The sequence below is a fragment of the Phoca vitulina genome, unplaced genomic scaffold (genome assembly GCF_004348235.1).
Source record: "Phoca vitulina isolate PV1807 unplaced genomic scaffold, GSC_HSeal_1.0 scaffold405, whole genome shotgun sequence".
Lineage (NCBI taxonomy): Eukaryota > Metazoa > Chordata > Mammalia > Carnivora > Phocidae > Phoca > Phoca vitulina.
In genome coordinates this window covers 5,496-25,626 of record NW_022590092.1, presented here as the reverse complement: position 1 = coordinate 25,626, position 20,131 = coordinate 5,496, and the positions used below count along the sequence as shown (strand labels likewise).

Below are 20,131 nucleotides of genomic sequence, written 5' to 3'. Positions count from 1 at the left end.
AGTATGAAGAGTGATGGTTTACACATGGCCACCCCTCTCTGATTTACCTCTTTTAGGTCCCAGCTTTAATCCCTCAACTTCACATGGCCAGATATGTCCCATCATCCTGATGACATAAGGGCTACGGGCAGCAGGAATCCCTGCCGTCCCCCTTGTCTGTGAAGGGCTACACGTATATGCCAGCTGTGGTGCAGAATTGGATTTCCGAAAGGGTTTTGCTAATCAGTTTGCAAATGGAATTAAAGAGGTGTGGAGCCAGAATATCACTCTACACATTATTGTTACAAACAAGAAACTTAATGTGTTCCAACCATGAGATAATTAATTAACTGCAGTCTGCAAGAATTACAAAGACTACTCATTTTGGAACATGAACACTTCATAGAGAAAGGGGGAGAGCCAGACCCCTGTTAGATATTTTACTTACTTTTTTACGCCTCAATATAGTCCTGGAGTCAGCATACCAAATAATTAAAAATCTATGTGTCTTGAACAGTAGCCCCCCCAGCAGAAACATTTACTAAACACCAGAGGACCAAGTGGTTTGCATTTAAATCACAAATAACCTACTTTTGAATTCCCACATGATCTATTACTCTATTTATTTTAAAAACTGAATTTTGAATTCTAATCCCGTATCATGTTTCTTTTCCAGATGTTTTCTCTCAAATATAATTAAGTATAAATTCCTGTAACCTGAGCACTTTCTCATTATGATTGTTGCTCAAGTACTGACTTCATGGGTGACTTATGACCGTTATACTCTACAGTAAGCAACTTAAAGCTTCCAAAAGATTTGGCAGAGTATAGAGATAATATATTACATATTTTTCATATTTAGTCACAAATATTTACCAATGTTTTTTCTGTTCTGCATTTAAGTATTTTGACTGCAGTCACATATTTTATGCACTGTGTCAAATGGTGAACTGAAAAGAAAAAAAAATCTGTTATCTTTTCTTTTTTATGTCCTAAGAAACCAAAAGATGCATGCATTTAGAAACAAGTAGGTAATGTTTTCTGCTTTTTTGGTTAGAGAGTGTTAAGCACATCTACACACATACACATCATTTATTATTTTTGTCTTATTTCAGATGTAAGCATGGACCAAGGCATAGGTGTTGCAAACACTATGAAGATAATTGCATCTCTTATTGCATTAAAGTAAGTATATAAAAGTATCACTGTTAGCCATGGGGAATATATATAGAAATAACTTTTTAAAGATTGTATTTATTTGAGAGAGAGAAAAAACATGAGTGGGGGGAGGGGCAGAGGGAGAGGGACAAGTAGACTCCCCACTGAGCACAGAGCCAGATGCTGGGCTTAATCCAGGACCTGAGATCGTGATCTGAGCCAAAGTCAGACACTCAACTGGCTGAGCCACCCAGGCGTGCCCCATATAGAAATAACTTTTGAATTAAAGCATGATTTCAAAGTAAATGGAAAAATAGACAGTAATTGCTATCATTCTTTGCATTTGACTTGAAGAATGAGAAATTTGTGAAAAATAGATAACAATTTAGCTTTTAGTATTCATTTACCAGATCCTTGGTTAATTAATTTTAAAATTCCCTTATTTAAAAGTTAGTGAAGGGGTGCCTGTGTGACTCAGTCGGTTAAGTGTCTGCCTTCAGCTCAGGTCATGATCCCAGGGTCCTGGGATCAAGCCCCGTTTCAGGCTCCCTGCTCAGGGGGAGTCTGCTTCTTGCCCTTCCTCTCCCTCTGCCCCCTCCCCTGCTCATGTTCTCTCTTTCTGTCTCAAATAAATAAAATTGTATAAAAAAATCAGTGTAAAACTTTTAAAGTAGAAGAGAAGGTGAAGCAACAACAGCAAAAAAGACAGAAAAATAAAGTTATTAAAATTTGTATGTTGTAATGTGTTCTCATTAGAATGCATGCTAGAACAAGGTCCCTGGGGTATGCTGTCTACTAGTGGATCAGCAGTCATACACATACCCTGTGCGCAATCTGATACAGTGGCATTTGGTGTTGGACTTGTAAAGCTGTTACATTTTTGAAGGCATGGAGGTTACTGGAGCATGTTCAACAGTTACTCTACATGAAGGAAGTTAGCTGTGCCCACTGGCAGAAATTCCTCCCTCCCTAGTAGATTTGTGTACTAGAATGTCTCTGCTCACACCCGTCCCCCGTTCTGTGCCTGCCGTCCTTCCATCCTCCATCACCACCACCTCTGGGGAGGAAGTCATTTTCATTGCAGTTAGTCTGGTGCAGGTGGCACCACCTGCCACAAATTCTCTAGTTTTGTCTGTCACAATCCTGATGCTTTAAAAAGTTTATGTTCTTCCTTTATAATATCTGATCCCCACTCAGTTGGTGATGGGAAGTTGTACAGCACCCCCAAAAGACAGCCTCCCAGCAGTCACTCTGAGGAAGAGGGACTGTATCACATTTTGCTTCTGAATGTGAATGCCTGTGGTCTAATATTGATGGTGGCATATACCCAAGCTAACACTTACCTTGGAGTCCCTGAAGATATGAGCAGAGGTTAAAGCAGTATTTTTTCATTTGTGCAGTGGTTTCTGAAACACTCCTTCCAAATCTGATTTCCTGCCCCACTTGTACAATGGCGGGGGGGGCGGGCAGCAATGTTGCTGGCAGCCCTCAAGATCTGCCAGCTCCCAGGCAGGAGTTACGCCCTCCAAATGGACGTAATTCTGATTTAAGGGGAGACTTCAGGAGGGGAACTAAGAGAACTATTCTGATTAAATCGGAGGTATTTGAGAAAGTTTGGAAAGAGGGCAAGTGATATTTAAAAAAAAATTATATGAGAAAAGGAGAATTACTGAGGAAGGAAAACATCTAGTCATTGTATCAAAATGTGTACCAGTCCTATAAACTTGGCAATTTATGTATAAATTGGAATATTGTCCATGAATGTAAAATTATTTGGAGACCTGTAGGTGAGGAATTTACGCTACAAATATAGTAAAATACTTTGACAGTGCACCTCATTATCCTAACAGCTCAGTTATACCACATGTTAAATCACATCCCTGAGTAAATATTCGTATGAATTAGCCTTCCCTGCAGCTCACTATGCTCCATTCATACTTTTTGTTGGTTCCTCGTAAGAGCCAATCTCTGTTTTGTCTTTGTGCTTTCTGCCCAAGCTATCTGAAATGTTTTTCTCATGCTAGCTCCTTCTCTTTTCTGTTTAAATGTCACATCCTCTTTCACTTTCCCTTACCACCTAATTTAATATCGGCTGCCTCTTATTTGCCTCCTAGAGTCTTATTTCCTGCACAACACTTAACTGTAATCTGTAATTATTTTATGTACTTACTTATTTGCTCTTTCTCTAATGAGCGTGAAGCTCCATGAAGGCAAAAACTTTGTGTCCTCTTCACCACTCTGTCCCCAGCATCTAGTGTAGTGGTTGGCACATGAGAGGCCTTCAGTGAATGTTTTCTGAATACGTGAAAGGGTGAATGGATGGAAGGATGAATGGATCTCTTGAAAATAGCATGGAAAGATTGAACAGGAGTGTGATCCTTGAATCTTTAGATTAATATTGTTAAGATTATTAATGGCAAGATAAAGTGTGAACACTTCATGCATTAAACATATACTGGGCAGTTTCAGTTAAGCAAATGCATGGTAATTTATGCTGATTGGTCAGACAATTTAATTTTCATGTTTTAACCAGGTGTTAAATAGTTTCAGGTAAATTAATGAATGTTTCTTCATAGTAATTCAGTTTTTTTCTAAAAAAGAAGGCTGCTCTCTGGAAGATACAAACCTGACCTTTGGAACTTAGCAGGAATGTAGACATTTTTCCATCCCACTGGTGGTGAGAGAGGAGGAGGATGGGAGACTGGTATTACAATGTATTGGTTGAATCATGTGAACTACTGTTCTTTTATATAACATTAGCTTTTGTGCTAATTGGAATTTTTCAACCTCTCAGTATGAAGTGACATTTAAACTTCATTACCCTAAATACTGAAATGAAATTGACCAAGAGTAGTCATCCTCTCTGTTCCCTTTTGCCCTATAGATAGTTGCAGGTAATATGGAAAAATGTTGGCAGCAAGTATGCCTTTGTAGTGGATTTGCTTTTTCGAGTTTTGTTTAGTATACTTTAAAGCTACCATTTCTTAGAGATGTTTTAGCCTGACACTGTTGAGCATAGAAATAAAAACCTAGGTATAATTTTTTTTTTTTCCTGGAGAATTCTTTTAACCTGATCATTTAAAAAATTGATATTAAAGGTCTAAAAATAAAATTATTTTTCTGTCAAAAGAATTCCTATTTAGGGTAATGATTAAGAAGAGTTCTCTGTTAAAATTTCTGAAAAGCATTTTTTTTTTTTTTGGAATTTCAGTGCTTTTGTTCCTAAAATTCAGTTATGGTTTAGGAATTATAAATCCTATGTTAACAATGTTAACAAAATGTCAAGAAATGGAAGTTTGATGCATAGACAAGCTTGGCCAGTGCTTGTGAGCCTTTCAAGTTTTTGAAAATCAAAGATGAAGTATAGTCACTGAAAAATTTTACTCTTATTTTAAGGTAATTGTTTTAAAATTGAAGTCTTTAAGGCTTAATTTTGAAAATACTTTGATATAAACTGGGGTTATTTATTTATTTGGAATTCTGTTTTGATTCTGCGACAGTAAAATTTATATCTGACAGACTTAGAAATTTGGGTGTAAATCAGAATTTATCCCAATTTTCTCTAGGGTTTCATCAGAATGTTTAGCGTGGGATACTTGATCCAGTGCTGCCTCAGAATCCCCTCTGCATTCAGGCATCTGTTTACACAGCCATCCCGGCTATTTTCTCTCTTCTACAATAAAGAAAATTTCCAGCTCGGAGCTTTTCTGGGCTCTTTTGTTAGTATATACAAGGTAAGGCTTTCCGAAGAGGGAGGAAAATGGGAAATAAATAACATGGCTATTATTAGAATGAGATACGGCCTTTACCCATCTATCATTTTTTAAATACTTCTTTCTGTTGTATTCATAAATAACGTCTCCAAATATACACAACATATTAGGAATTGAGGTTGGAGAAATTTCTTCTTTTAAAATATTACTTAATGTGCTTGAAAGTGTAGACATATTTGCATTTATACACAATATTAAAGATTCTCAAAGACTTTTTTTTCAATAATGTAGATACTGAAAAAATATGAACTTTTTGATATTTCTAATATCAAAAATGGTATTAATATTTCTGGTCTGTTTGTATTTCTTAATCATACTTGCTGCCTGCTTATTAATTTAAACATATTTCAGACCCTTCTAGCTGATCTCAACACTTGAGCCAGTAAAGATTTTCTTTTGTAACTTATATAAGCAATGACTTATGATTTTTCTTTGTCCTACTCACTATTCCTACTGCACTCTCCCAAAGAACCATAGTGAACATTCTTCCATCCCTTTCTGTATGTTCCTATAAACATACCCACACGAGTATAAGTGCACACCTAAACACTTATGTAGGGATCATCCATGACACAGTACTCTGAAATTTTAAGTAATGGTGTTTTAATGGGAGTCACTCATATATAAATCATATTACCTTTTATTAACCATCAAAAATTTAGATTCTAGATCTAAATGTAGATTCCAGATGGTAAAATGTGTTGACTAAGGGTAATTGTATGCATATACACACATTTGTTCTTAAACTAAAAAAAATTAATGCTGGGAAACTTGAATTCTGGAGTCATTTTGGGTAAGATAGTTATGTATCATTTTATGTAAAAGTTTACTTATAAAAGGTAGGTATGGGGGAAGTATTTTGAAATGGACAGGAGAACAGGAGTAACAAATGACAAACTATAGTTAATTACTTGTTATGAAATATTACTAATATTGAAAGTATTTTCAATATGGTGTGACTAGGAAACATTACTGATGTGTTTGAATACACAAGAGTTAATAGGACAGAATATTGGCAGTTATGTTTATATTCATTTTCTTTTTCATTTCTCCTGTCATAGAGTTTGTATTTATTCTTAACATAAACTCTTAAGTGTTACATGTAGATTGTCTCCAACATTTTTATCCCAGGTTGGTTATTCTCCACCATCCAGCATATCTCAGAGCAAGATATTGAATATATTTGATATATAGTTTTTCTATTCTTTTACTTCAATCTTTCCGTGTCTTCAATTTAAAGGTTGGTTTCTTTTAGATGACATGTATTTGGTTCTTCCTTTTTTATACAGTTTGATAATCTCTATTAATTGGTATGTTTAGACTGTTCACATTTAATGTACTTTTTGATATGGCTTAGTTTAAAGCTAACTTCTTGCTAGTTGTTTTGTATTTGTTCCCCCCCTTTTTTTCTTTTTCTGCCTCCTGGATTTTTTTTTTAATTTCTATATTTTATTTTTATTAATTTTTAATATTTTTTGTATTCATTCTTCACGTTTGGCTTACTATTTATACCTCTTTTTAAATTTAGTGAATGCCTTAACATTTATAATAAACATTTTAAATCCATCAGTCAATTTTTTCAAATATTATACCACTTCATGTATAGTGTAAGAATCTTACAACACTATACTTCGATTCCTCCTTCTCATCCTTTGTGGTATACATTTATCTTTTCATGTGTTATAACTCCCCCGATACATTGTTACCATTTTTGTTTTAGACCAGGAGTCAGAAAACGTTTTCTGTAAAGGGCCAGATGATAAGTGTTTTAAACTTTACGGACAGTATTTGGTCTCTGTCACGGCTACTCAGCTCTGCAGTTGTAGTGTGAAAGCAGCCATAGACAATATATAAATCAACGAGCATAGTTATATTCTAACAAAACTTTATCAGACTTTAATTAGAATCTCATAAGATTTTGACCTGTCACAGCATATTATTCTTTTATTTATTTCATCCATCGAGAAGTATAAAAACATTCTTAGCTCATGAACCATACAAAAACAGGTGACAGGTCAGATTTGGCTAGTGGGCCATAGTTTTCTGACCACTGATTTAGAGTTAATTTATTTTTATAGAAATAGACAACATTAAAAAATGTCTTCTAAATTTATCTTCATTTTGCCATCTTCAGAGCTCCTCATTTCTTTTTACAGATCTAAACTGGTACTATATTCCTTTGGCCTGCAAAATGACCTTTAACATTTCTGGTAATGTAGGTCTGTAGGTGATGAATTTTCTCAGTGTTTATCCACTCAAAAAGTCTTTATTTCATCTTCATATTGAAAAAAATTTTCTCTGAGGATAGAATTCTGGCTTAGATTTGTAGTTTACCCAACTTTTCTCCTTATTAGAGTGGGAGTGATTCTACATCTAGGCAAGGTAGAATTTATGCTTTCATTTTGAAAAACCATGACAGCAAAAATATTATGTATAATTTCTTAATAGAGTCTATGCAGAACAATAACTTTATAGTAGGTTATTGTTGATAATTTTCCCAATCATGTATTTAGTTTGAGTTAGATAGGATCACCAATTTGCCTCCACAGTCAGCTAGTGACTCACTCATTATAGATGTTACATGCACCTTTTCTAGAAATGAAACAACTGAAGTCATTGCATTTTCTTCTTGATACAGGGTACTAGTTGCTTCCTGCGCTGGGTCAGAAACCTGGATGATGAACTGCATGCTATTGTAGCTAGTAAAGCAATGATAAAACAGAGTTATTATTATTGTATCAATCAGTGGCAAGAATGATGCAGAAATAGTTTCCAAATTCATCTGATTTCTATGTAACTCTCTTTCTCTGGAATACAGTCTCTATTGAGGCACTAGTCCAAACATTTTATATTTGCAAAGTTTAACCTACCAAAGGCATTCTTGCCATCAGGTGTTTTGAATTGGCAGTATAGTGATTTGGGTATCTGCCCTGCTACAGGCCAGAAATCCTGGGGAATGTGTCATAATAGAACATAAAACTTAAAAACTTTGTGACTAATGGAAAGGCAGTTCTATTTCTCAAAGTATTCTGTTTTTGCCATGGGCATGTGACATATAGTTTAATAAAATATATTTTTTATTTTTTAGAAACTTAAATAATTTCATAAAAATTAAAACGTAAGATTAACATTTTCTACAAGTTGCAACATACATGCTACTTAAGTTAAATAGACAATTTTCAGATATTTATTAGCAATATACCTGCTAGCAGTATTTCAGGCCTCCCCCTGCCTTGGTCTTCCATTTATAGAACAAAGACACTACTATGGAGAGAAGTGTGATGATAGCACTAAAAGTAATTTGAGCTGTTAAAAGAATAGATTAATAAATATTTCCACTTAGAAATGATATCAGTAGCCTTTAAAAATTATTTTTGAAAATCATTATATTTGTCAGGACAACTGTTGTTTTTAAAGTTAAATTTAGAATGTAAAGTTTATTTTAATATGCATATTAGAATTGTGTGTTCCTAACTCTGAAGGTCCATTTCTTAATTTAAAAATATATGATACCCATAAACTCACCACATTTTAATGTCAAGTCTATTCCTGTCCTTGATTTTGTATAACAAAAGGCAGCGCTGCAGATCAATTCTGTCTTACTTTAAGTGAATTGACATTTCTGAGTGACTTAACTAACAAATACTTCAAGATTTGATGTTTTGCTTTATTTGTTGTTTCAGGATTTTTGGCAGGAGTATCAATGATGTTTTATAAAAGTACAACAATTTCCATGTATTTAGCTTCCAAATTGGTGGAGGTAAGCAAACATTTCTATGTATGTATATTTCCAAAGGATATAGAGCTTTTCTAGCTGGTTTAGCAGCAAATATATATCCCAATTTACAAGAGCAAGTCAGTTTTATAAAAGTATTTACAAAGTCAGTTCTCCCATTTTTTCTTCTTTCTTTATGTGTTTTGTTTTCAAATATATACAAGTGTAGAAAGAATAAAGTAACTAACCCTCATGTACCCATTATACAGCTTCAACAGTTAATAGCATTTGACCAATCTCATTCCATCTCGACTGCCCCAACCTCAGAAGTACTGAATTTTTTTGAAGCAAATCCCAGACATATCTCACTTCTTCCAACTCAGGATTAAAGACTCCTTAAAAACAAACAGATCAATAGTACTACCAAAGTATAATCAAATTACCATTTTCATATATTTAAAAAACCTCATAATTCTTTAATATTAGTACGTATACAGTTAGAGCTTATATTCTCACTGATTGTCAAACAGATGTCTTTTTGCAATCTCTGTTTTAATTGGATCCAAAGTCTCTTAATAGCAACTCTCCTTCCCCACCTCTTTCTTTTCCTTGCCATTTATTTGTTAAAGATCTAGGTTATTAGTTCTGTGGAATTCCCACATTCTGGATTTTGCGGATTGTCTCCTTACTGGTGGTGTTAACATGTTTCTTTAACCCACATATTTCCTGTAAATTACTAATTAGATCTAGAGGCTTAAGCAATTCAGGTTCAATTTTTAGGAGGTGGAGGGGGACAGAAATAGCTCACAATTACTGTGTGTATGAATTCCCATTGCATCGTATTAGGAAGCACAGAAATGTCTGGTTGTCTACCTTTTTGTGATGCTAAGATTGATCAGTGGGCTCAGTGTTAATAGAGCTAATATAAATATTAAAAAAAAATAGAGCTAACATAAGACTCCCTATTAGGCTTTCACTTAACTGTTTTAGCAGCCATTAATAATCATTGCCAGGGTTTATTATTTCATTGAGAGTTGCAAAATGGTCAATTGTTTCTTCTTAGTACTTATTAGTGGGAATTCTTTTTAAAAAGAACTTTCCCTTTTCAACTGGTTACTCTGAAATAGTTTGCTCACAAAGTGAAAATAAAATGCTTGATTACTTCTCTTTATTTCCTGGTGTTCAGAATGAATTAGTTTCTAGCATTCTGCAAAATTGACCTATGAGTCTTTATTTTCAGGTGTCATTATGAAGATGTGAATTTTAACATATTTGGTTTGTTTTGACCCAGTTATTGCAGTCATTGCCCTAATTTTGACCATGAGAGCCTCTGCAAGTTGCTCCTGTTTCTTTTTTACATAATGCCTATATCTCTGGTAGCTTTCTTGCTTTGTGATAAAACGAGATGTTCCAGGCTCATCTTGGACATTTCCTGCCCCAGGCACAGAATCAACCTTTTCTCCAATAACCACTAGTTTCTTTTGGTGGGAAATGGTATTTAGAGGCTTCAATTTGGGTGCTAGAAGTTTCTTGATCCCCAGCTAGCCAAGGTTTCTTGGCCTTTCCAGTGAACAGAGCTAGAGAATCCTTCCCTCCCCCAACACCCTTTTTTTAGAGAAAGAGAAAATAATGAGCATATTGATATTTCCAATTAAAAGTTAAGATTGAAGATTTTTATTTAACTTGTTTGATTTTCTAAAAATTTTACCTCACTGAAAATCTGTGTCCCTAATGACATTAAGGGAATTACATATTTGCTTTATTCAAGTGTGTGTGTGTGTGTGTGTGTGTGTGAGAGAGAGAGAGAGAGAGAGTTTGATATTTTTCTCAGTGCAATTGGAAGTCATTGGAGAGTTTTAATCATGGAAATGAAATTATTTAATTCGCGTTTTAAGAAGACAAAAACATTCTGCCATTATATAAGGAATAGACTAGAGGCAAGATTGGAGGCTGGGAGAACAGTTAGTCTCAAGCAGGAGATGGTGGCTTGTAGAGATGGAGAGAAATACACAAATTTGCTGTATGTTTAGGAGATAGATTTGACAAGGCTTGCTAATGGAGAGGAAAAGGAGAGTGAGAGAAAGAACATATCCCCAAACTAGCAAAGATACATTCTTTGACACGGGAAATCCAATATCAAGATCTAGTTTGTAAAAAATGTGTTTTATAGCTGCTTCTTCCCTAAATGGCTAGAGTTTTTTAAGCCAAGTGGTGGCGTAGCTGTTTTCTTATATCAACAGGCCGTATTTGATCTTGGCAAAAGAAACTGGGTAAAAAGTATGCTGATAAGAATTTTTTTTTAATTCAGAAAATTACAAATTTATTAATTTTTTTAAGATTTTTTTATTTATTTGACAGAGACACAGCGAGAGAGGGAACACAAGCAGGGGGGAATGGGAGAGGGAGAAGCAGGCTTCCCACCGAACAGGGAGCCCGATGTGGGGCTCAATCCCAGGACCCTGGCATCATGACCTGAGCCGAAGGCAGATGCTTAACGACTGAGCCACCCAGGTGCCCCAGAAAATTACAAATTTAAACTTACTGTGTCCTTTGTGGAATTAATGACTGTGGTGTAATAGGCAATCATTTTTCTATGATTGAAGTTAATTTTATATTAAAATGCATTACTATAATAATGAATATTAAATAAAAGTCAGCTGACTAGACAACTTTTTTCTTGGAAAAAATTATTTCCAAGATGTATTTATTGAATATTTATTATGTTCCCATTACTGTACTAGGTGCTGATAAGCATATAGAAGTATAGGATATGGTACCCCCCTTCATTAACTTAGAATCTGGTTCAATAGATAAGTTTTATTATAAGAAATTAGGAAAACAGTTATTCCATATATCAAGAGATACCTGTTTCACATGTTTCTATGATACCATTCTACCACATCTGAATTTCATTTTTGTCAACATGAATACACAATATACCCGTACCTTGTAATATACTGTATAGTATTTTCAAAATAGTGGCCCATGTATATGTTCCTTCCTAAGTAGATTATAACTCTTTGTACATTATCTTACAGATTGAAGTTAATTTTTTATTAAAATGCTGTTATTATATAATGAATTTTAAATAAAAAAACCAGCTGTATAGATAACTTTTTTGGTGAAAATTATTTCATGTTCTTTCATTCATGGACCACCCATGTCTTCTTGAACCTTCCTCCACCTGATTGTAACATGGTTTTCCACTTTTCTTATGAGTTCTGCTTTAGCTTTCCCATGTTTCAGAGAAACCATTGCCATGAATTACTCCATGTTCTATCCATGTAAATTGGCTGGTCCTTCCCCATATGTACCATGTGCTTTCACCCAGCTTATTACCCCTGCTTTTTCTCTCTTGTGCCTCTTAGGAGGCAACACTATTAGAAGCGTAGTCAGCAGACTTGTGCTAGTCCAGGAACTCTTTGTTATCAGTTCAGAACGAGATAAGTATAGAAATTGAGAACAAGCATTTGGAAACTTATATAGCAACTTGACAGAGTAATTTGTCTTTTGAATATAAGAGTGAAAATTTGGTTCAATTTTGTATTTTTAAAATTTATTTTTCTAGTAATTTATTTTTACTGCATTATAAAAGCATCAAGTCATGACAACTGGAATTTAAAAAAAAAAAATGTTTCTTCACTGCAGGTGGTTTGAGAAGCACTACTCAAATGTAGTCATTTCTGAAATTCTCTTTGGTCCTTTGTCCTAGACTGAGTAGTTTGCTCCCTCCTCAGAGGGGCCAAAAAAAAATATATATATATACACAATAAATATATATACATAGTTATACATCTAAGTGCATTAGTTATTTCTGTTATGCACCAACTTAGATGTTATTGTGTTCATTTTTAAATCCCAAGCTCCTAGCTTAGTGCCCAGCATATAGTTAATTAAATGTTGAATGAATGAGTGAGTGAGTGAATAAGTGAATATATGTAGCAGGGAAGGGAGGACCTGAGCATTATACAAAAGCATTATACAAAAAGCATTGAAGAATAAATGATATAAAAGAAGGAGCAATAAAAAGTTACTGAATTTCACAGGTAAGTATTATTACTGGTACCTCAGGTTTTGGGTGAGGGAATGCGGGAAGGAAAGGGCTGACACTTAACTCTGTCATGGAAGATACGACCTGTAATTTGAGCTCTGAAAGGATAATTAGTATTTGGAAGGTAGAAAAAATAGTTGTAGACAGGGAGTGAGTATATTGCTCCACTGTATTGTTAATGCTATTTAAAGTTGTGTGTGTGTGTGATTTTTTTTTTTAATAAATCTTGGATTATATTTGTTTTTCCTTCCAGACAATGTATTTCAAAGGCATTGAAGCAGGAAAGGTTCCCTATTTTCCCCATGCAGGTACTATCATCTATTCCATCTCTACAGCAATTTGCTTCCAGGCAGTAAGTATAGCTTTTTGAAATGAGAAATAAAATTATTTCTATATCTGTACATTAAACCAATGGGGGGAAATAAAGGCCTGGGAACATTTCTATTGGTTATATTTTATTTTTTATTTTAATTTTTTTTACCAAGATAGCTTGCAAGTTTCAAATCATTAAACATGTTAACGGGCCAACTCATGTTTTCTGAACACAATAATTTTTATGTTTAAATAGAGTGCAATTTATAGGTAAATGATTGCTCTAGTACCTTGGCTAGAATGCCCAGTTTAATTAAACTTCTAGAAGAAGGAAGATACCATGAGCATAAATAAGAATAATTGCATTTCCCCAGTATTAGGCAGTAAAGATGGGGGTAGAGTCTAGTTTATTAGAAGCATTGTTCAATTTCTTTAAATTCTGTAATCATCATTATTGATGTTAATGGTTTTAGGGCTGTTGCAAAATTTGGGGAACCACTTTCATTTGCACTTTTTCAGAGTAATGCTGCCAGGTTGATAAACTCATTATAACTAGTGAAGTGCCAGCTCTCTAATGAGTATTCAGTAAATGCTTTCCTAATAATAATAGCTTAACTCAATTATTATTTCATAAGCAGTATTCTTATTTGAGGGCATATTTACAAAGATTCTCGATAGTTAATCAACTTAAACCTAAATACATATTTTTGTATCATCATCACTGTTGTTTTTAAAATACAATGAGCAATAAAAATAAGAGATAAAAATGCTCTGTTGCCTAATACAAATAATCATATTTCCTATTGACTAAAAGAATTCTCAAACTGAATGTTCTAACCTTAGGCTGTCATGGAAGTTCAGACCTTGCGGCCGTCTTACTGAGTTCCTTTTAAGGCTCACCAAGGGCAAGTAAGTGACAGAGACGTAACTGACCATAGAAAACGAGCAGTTGCCACAAAACAGATTTTGAATCTTTCCATCTTTTTGAGGGAATATTCTTTCAGTGGTAAAGTAGTCCTCTTAGGTATAAAGCAAATATGACCAACTTAACAAGAATGACGTGGGGCCTTGTTTTAGTGAACATTATTTGACTTTTCTTTTCCCTATATTATTTTAGATATTTTAAATGTTGTAGGAAAATGCTGTATTGATCTGAAAACTCATTAGTTGCTAAATAACACACTTGTGTCTCACTTTTAAAGTTTTTGATTAAAAATACTTACTAAGCAGATTTATTAGAAATCTTGCCTAAATAATTAAATGATTTCCATTTGGGGAAAAATAATCCTATTCTTTCTTGATATTATAAGCATAATTTCCTCTGCCTTTATTATTCTGTCCTTCATTGTTTTTGTTAGCATTTTCTGATGTTAATCTAATTCTTTGGGATGCAGCTTGACCTCAGAGACTGTGGACTTTGGAGTCAGACAGACTTAGGTTTGACTCTGGCTCTGATAACCTTTAGCTGTGTCACTCATGGGAAAGTTGTTTACCCTCATGAGCCTCCGTTTCTCTCTCTCTACTGGAAACAGTAATATATTCTTTGTATGGTTGTGGGAAAATCGAGATGTTTGTAATAGCACTTAGCACCTAGTAAGCACTAAATTGCAGCTGTTATTAATATTACTATCATTCATAGTTTTAATAGCAAACAGTTGTATAGTGCTTACTGTGTCCCAGATATGGTTTTAAGATACCCACACATACCCATACAACACAGGGGTACATGCATATGTGTTTAATCCTTAAAATAGCTCTATGAGATAAGTACTTTTAAGATCCTGATTTTATATGGGAGTCAGCTGAGGTGCACAGAGAGGTGAGCTAGCTTGCCAGAGTCACACAGCAGATGAAGGCGCTGTGGGATATGAGCCAGGCAGTCTGGCTGCAACATTCTTCCTCTTAGCCATGATTTCTGTGTGTCCTTTAATGTTACTATTAGTTAATTTCCTATTTCTGTGTCATTTAGTTTTTTGCCCATTAATGAGCTTAACCAGTTGATTATTTTGGAAGGGAACTTACTTTGGAAAGGCACTGAAAGTTACATTTATTGTTCTTGGACTAGTGACGATGGCCAAGGGCTCAAAACTAAATTCATTCCTCTCCCCAGAAGAAATGCTTGGGATCAGGCATAGAGACACAGGTTCCTCCTGCGCATTAGCTCAATATGTGTCTTTTTAATTTTTTTTTTTTTTTATCTTTTAAGTTAGGTGATGGATAAAACGAGGGTATGCTTTTGCTTTGTTGTGTCTATTAGAAATTTGAAAACCTATATGCTGTTTTCCCTTTAATCATGGCTTGCACATTTGGATGTGTTTTCTGTGGATTGTGAGGCATCAAAATGTCAATTATGAAAGAAATTTACATTTAATACCTTTGCCTCATTGGTAACATTAAGCTCAGTCATTTATTTATTTCCTGTGATTTCGTTCATCAGAAAAATTATAATGAACCTGTTTTTCTATTTGACATAATCTAGTGGAAAGAACTTGAGAGGGGCTCCTGAGGGTCTCTGGGGTTTCAGGTCTGGAGATTATTATCTCTTTAAAGAAAATATGAGACAGTAGTCTTGAGGTAGAGGATCAGTATGAATTTTGAATCTGCCATTGAGTCTTTTGTCATGTCAATCTTTTGTGTTTTCCCATTCCATGAAAGACATGTCAAGTGAAGCATCTTATTTTATGAACTTCATTAAATACTTGTTCACTGTGTCCTCTGTTTTGCAGATTTGCTGTCATGAACCGAAAAGTCCTTGATGTTTTTGGTACTGGTGCATCTAAACACTTTCAGGATTTTATCCCTAGGTTGGATCCAAGATATACGACTGTAACACCAGAGTTGCCCATCGAGTTTTCTTGAAGATGACTGTAATGTATTAATGTGACCTAATGTTTCATTATTTTCTTCTGAAGAGTTAATTATGTTGAATCACAAAGATGGAGTCTTGAGCTTGAACTTCAGTGTTATTTCAATGAGAGATGCTCTTTGTTTTTCTTACCAATCAGAAGTACAGAAGCTTTTTAGGAAGGTGTTGCTTAATAATTAAGCGCCCTTCCATAGCCAGAACCTGATTCTGGGTCGCTGTAGTGGTTGACATGATGCTATATTATTGATTAAGTTATGTCCACAAGCAACCTTAAATAATCTATGTAGAAATGTAGTAACAAATAAGAGTATACTTAAAATTACTTTAAAAGATGTTTTTAGTTCATTCCAATATAATTCTTGGTTAAAACTAAGAATATTTCTATGTGTTAGGATCACGGGTACATGGATTTGGTCCGTATTTTTTTTTTACTTTTGAATTGGTAACTATAGTAGTTAAATGTATGGATATGAAGTAACTCTTCACAGATAATGCTGCTTTAGTATAAAGCAATTTAATTGAAAAAGTGGCCATTCTTACTTCAGGGATGCAAAGACGGGTCTTATGCTGTTTGAATAAATGCCGTGGTATCCATGTCTTCTTTTACTGATACCTTCATCTCTCTCCCATGATGAGTTGGGCTGTCTGGCAGCCCAGTGAACCTCTGTACTAATAGCAGGTTGGAGGTAAATGGAAATTGACATACCTGATACAGTCAAAATGTATGTTTTAATCTTTTGCAGAAGCATTACACTTGAATATTTAAAAGCAAATGAGGTTCCTTCTAAATCTCTTGTGGGTTTATAGTATTTGTTTTCATTTATAAGGACGGAATTCTTCATGGCTAAGGTTGTCTCCCATTGTAGATTTAGAAGGGATCAAAAATAGTTTTGGCAAGTTTGTCATTTTGTTCCCTCTCAACTGTTCCACCTACACAATGGATATTTTACAACTACAAACAATATAAGAATCTGGTGGTTGTTAAAAAGTCCATTTCATCACTAATGGGATTCAGGTTCTGTAGCCTCTTTTCAAAAACTTATTGTCACCATTTTTATTCCTGTTAGAATAAAGAAGTGACAGAATGTAGTCACTGTTGATTATGAGTTCAGGACAGCTGTGATTAAAATATGATTACTCTTTAGAGTTTTTCAGGGAAAAGTTATACTTTTCTAAATTAATAAAAGGCTTAATTGGTTATGATGTCTACAGTTAATATAACAAATAGGGATGATGGTATATTTTTTTAATATCCTTTTGATGCTGAAAAGTTTTGGGCCATTGTAAATTAATTATACAGTAGAACCTGTGTTGCAACAAGGATTATAACCCAGACTTTAAAAATGCTTAATCCTCCATATTCCATTTCATCAAGCCCTGTATATTTCTATTTACGTGTAATCCTGTCCTTGGTTGGTAATGGCAAATTGAAACCCAACAAAACGACAGACTCTGGTACCATGGTAACAGAGAGAGCCACTTTAATTAGGTCAAATTTCTGCATTGTGATTAACTTTTTGGAATTGACTTGTCTATTAGACAACACTGTTAAGGCATCGTTTTGGTTTCAGACTTCAAAATTCATTAATAAATTAAGTTTTAACTTTTTATTCACTGGAATCAAAATGACGATTAGTATTGTGTTTACTTTTAAAAATGAAATATTATAGCAGTGAAGAAAACACTGCCCCTGCCCCTCATTTTCTTTATTTAGAAATTATGTTTATATTATTATCCTGTCTGCTTAAAAGAAAAACATTTTAATTTGTAAGTTACTGTTGTCATTAACATTAAAAAGGCTATGATGTTGAAAGACAAATCCTACTGAAATTTGATGAGATGGTTTAGTAAAATTTTACTGTCAAAAGGTACATTTCTATGATTTACTTTTTTCTCAAACTATAGTCATTTTTTAAATATAAAATGTAAAATGAAATAACCATCATGAAGCAGAATACAGTGATGAACATATAGCTTGAGTGAATAGTCAACTAATTTGCCATGGTGAAAAGAGAAGTCTGATTTGATTTCATTGAGGCAGCCTGCAAAGTGTAGCTGTTTCAGAAAACAAAAAGAGACTGTCCGTGTTCCTGAAGACAATCAAAATGAGTATCTTTCTACCTCTAACCAATCAGGTATCAATTGACAACTTGGCACCATAAATAAAGTCAAATACATGTCCTTTCCAAAACATGTTTTTTAGTCCATTTATACACTGAAGATATCCTGCCGATGGTAAGTTTCCACCAGAACTGACTGCAGTTTGACTGACTGAAGCATAAGGAGAGTACCATATACTTAACTCTAAGAAAAAACATGGTAGAGAAACCGTCTGTCAACTAACAACTTTCCTATAGATAGAAGCATTTTCAAAAGTCTGTGGGAAAGCATAAGGAGGATGCATAAACGTATCTCTTAGACTTTTTTTTGCTGCAATCCGGCTGTGTGTGGCTGTTTCTTGCCATATCTTCTCACAAGACTTTCAGAATCAAGCGATTCTGTCCAAGAAACAAAAGCAGAATTGTCCCATTCCCCAGTGGTTTTGGATGAAAACTGGTAATAAAATCAGGTACAACTCCAAGAGGAGGCACTGGAGAAGAACCAAGCTGGGTCTGTAAGGTGTCACACATGATGAGATGACACACCTAATTGGCACCACATATTTAATTAAGCTGTGTGAAGATCATGTGTTCTGTCACTCTGTAAACATCCTTCCTACCTAGCCACAGACATGTTTTATCAGGGAAATGATTTTTCTCTGTTACTATGCCTCTGCACCAGTAGGTTGGTTCAGTAATAAATGAGACCTTTCGGCTCTACTGCTGTTGTGTTTCTGATTTGTGAAGTACTGAATTCCCCCTTCTGTCAGATCATGCATAGCACTGTTGCATAGAACTTTCTGCAGTGATAGAAATGTCCCTTGACAACCAAGTATGTAAAGTGTGGCTATGGGGCACCAGAGTGGCTCAGTGCCTTAGGCCCAGGTCATGATCTTGGGGTCCTGGGATTGGGCTCCCCACTGAGCAGGGTGTCTGCTTGGCCCTCTGCCCCTCTGCCCCTCCCCCAGCTCAGGCGCTCTCTCTCTCAAATAAATAAAATCTTAAAAAAAAACCTATATCTTAGAAAATGAAGTATTTCATTAGAAATACTCTTAGAAAAAGCACTGTTGAGAAACTGTAATTCTACTAACATCTTTTCTGAAGAGAGCGTTTTCAAATGTATGTGTGGATGCATAAGGAACGTGCCATACCCTTAACTCTGAGATACAAGTCTGGTGAATGCAACTGTATACTAACATCTTGTTTCATGACGATGGAACAGTTTCAAATCTACGTGTGACAGTGTAAGGAGAGGGCCATGTCCTTAACTCTGAGAGACAAGTCTCGGAATATGAAACTTTCAAATAACGTTACAAGAAGAGAGAAGCATTGTCAAACATATGTGTGGAAGCATAAGGAAGGGGCCATAAACTCTAAGAAACAACACTGTGGAGAAATGTATTTCACCTTACATCTTCATTCCAGAAGAAAGAAGCATTTTCAAAAGTGTGTGTGAAAGCAAAAGGAAAGGGCTATGCATATACTTGACTCTGAAAAACAAGTCTGTGTAGAATGCACCTTACAAGTAACCTCTTGTTTGATGAAGATAGAACCTTTTTCAAAAGTACCCATGGAAGCAAAAGGAAAGTGCCACATACATAACCCTAAAAAATCAACATTATACAGAAACCATCTTTCAACTCTTCTTTCCTGAATATAGAAGCGTTTTCAAGTGTGTGAGAAAGCATAAGGAAAGTACCATGTACTTAACTCTGATAAGTCTGCAGACAACCCAACTTTCAATCACAACTTGATTCATGAAGATAGAAGTGTTTTCAAAACTATGTGTGGAAAAATAAGGAAATTGCCATCCACATTAAGAAACAAGTGTGCGTAGAATAACGCATTCAATTAATATTTTGTTCTAGGAGTATAGGAGCGCTTTCAAATGTATGTATGAATGCATAAAGAAATTGCCATACCCTTAACACTGAGGATAAAGATGTGGAGAACGCACCTTTCTACTAACATCTCGTTCCGTGATGATGATCGCCCTCCATTCTGTCATTGGAACAAAATTCCACCCTGCCATTAATGGTGCCCATCTACTCCAGGAGTGAAATTCTAACCCTAGCCTTGGCTGAGGCCCTGGCTATGCCCCAACCATAAGTCTGAGGATACAATGGATCTGGACACGTGACCAAAGCCAGAATAATCAAGAAGGAACACTTAAGGAAA

The 20,131-nt window shown here is 34.9% G+C and overlaps 1 protein-coding gene across 1 annotated transcript; it reads left to right on the top strand.

The window, feature by feature from the left end:
• Positions 1–1,020: 1,020 nt before the first annotated feature.
• Positions 1,021–18,880, top strand: LOC116629223 (transmembrane protein 135-like; the record flags this gene model as incomplete). Its single annotated transcript, XM_032399529.1, is given in 8 exon segments — positions 1,021–1,164; positions 4,704–4,871; positions 7,549–7,612; positions 8,594–8,670; positions 12,930–13,028; positions 13,832–13,866; positions 13,868–13,897; positions 15,715–18,880. Coding segments are annotated over 8 exon segments (750 nt in total), but the record flags the coding sequence as incomplete, so codon positions are not given.
• Between the last annotated feature and the right edge of the window lie 1,251 nt (positions 18,881–20,131).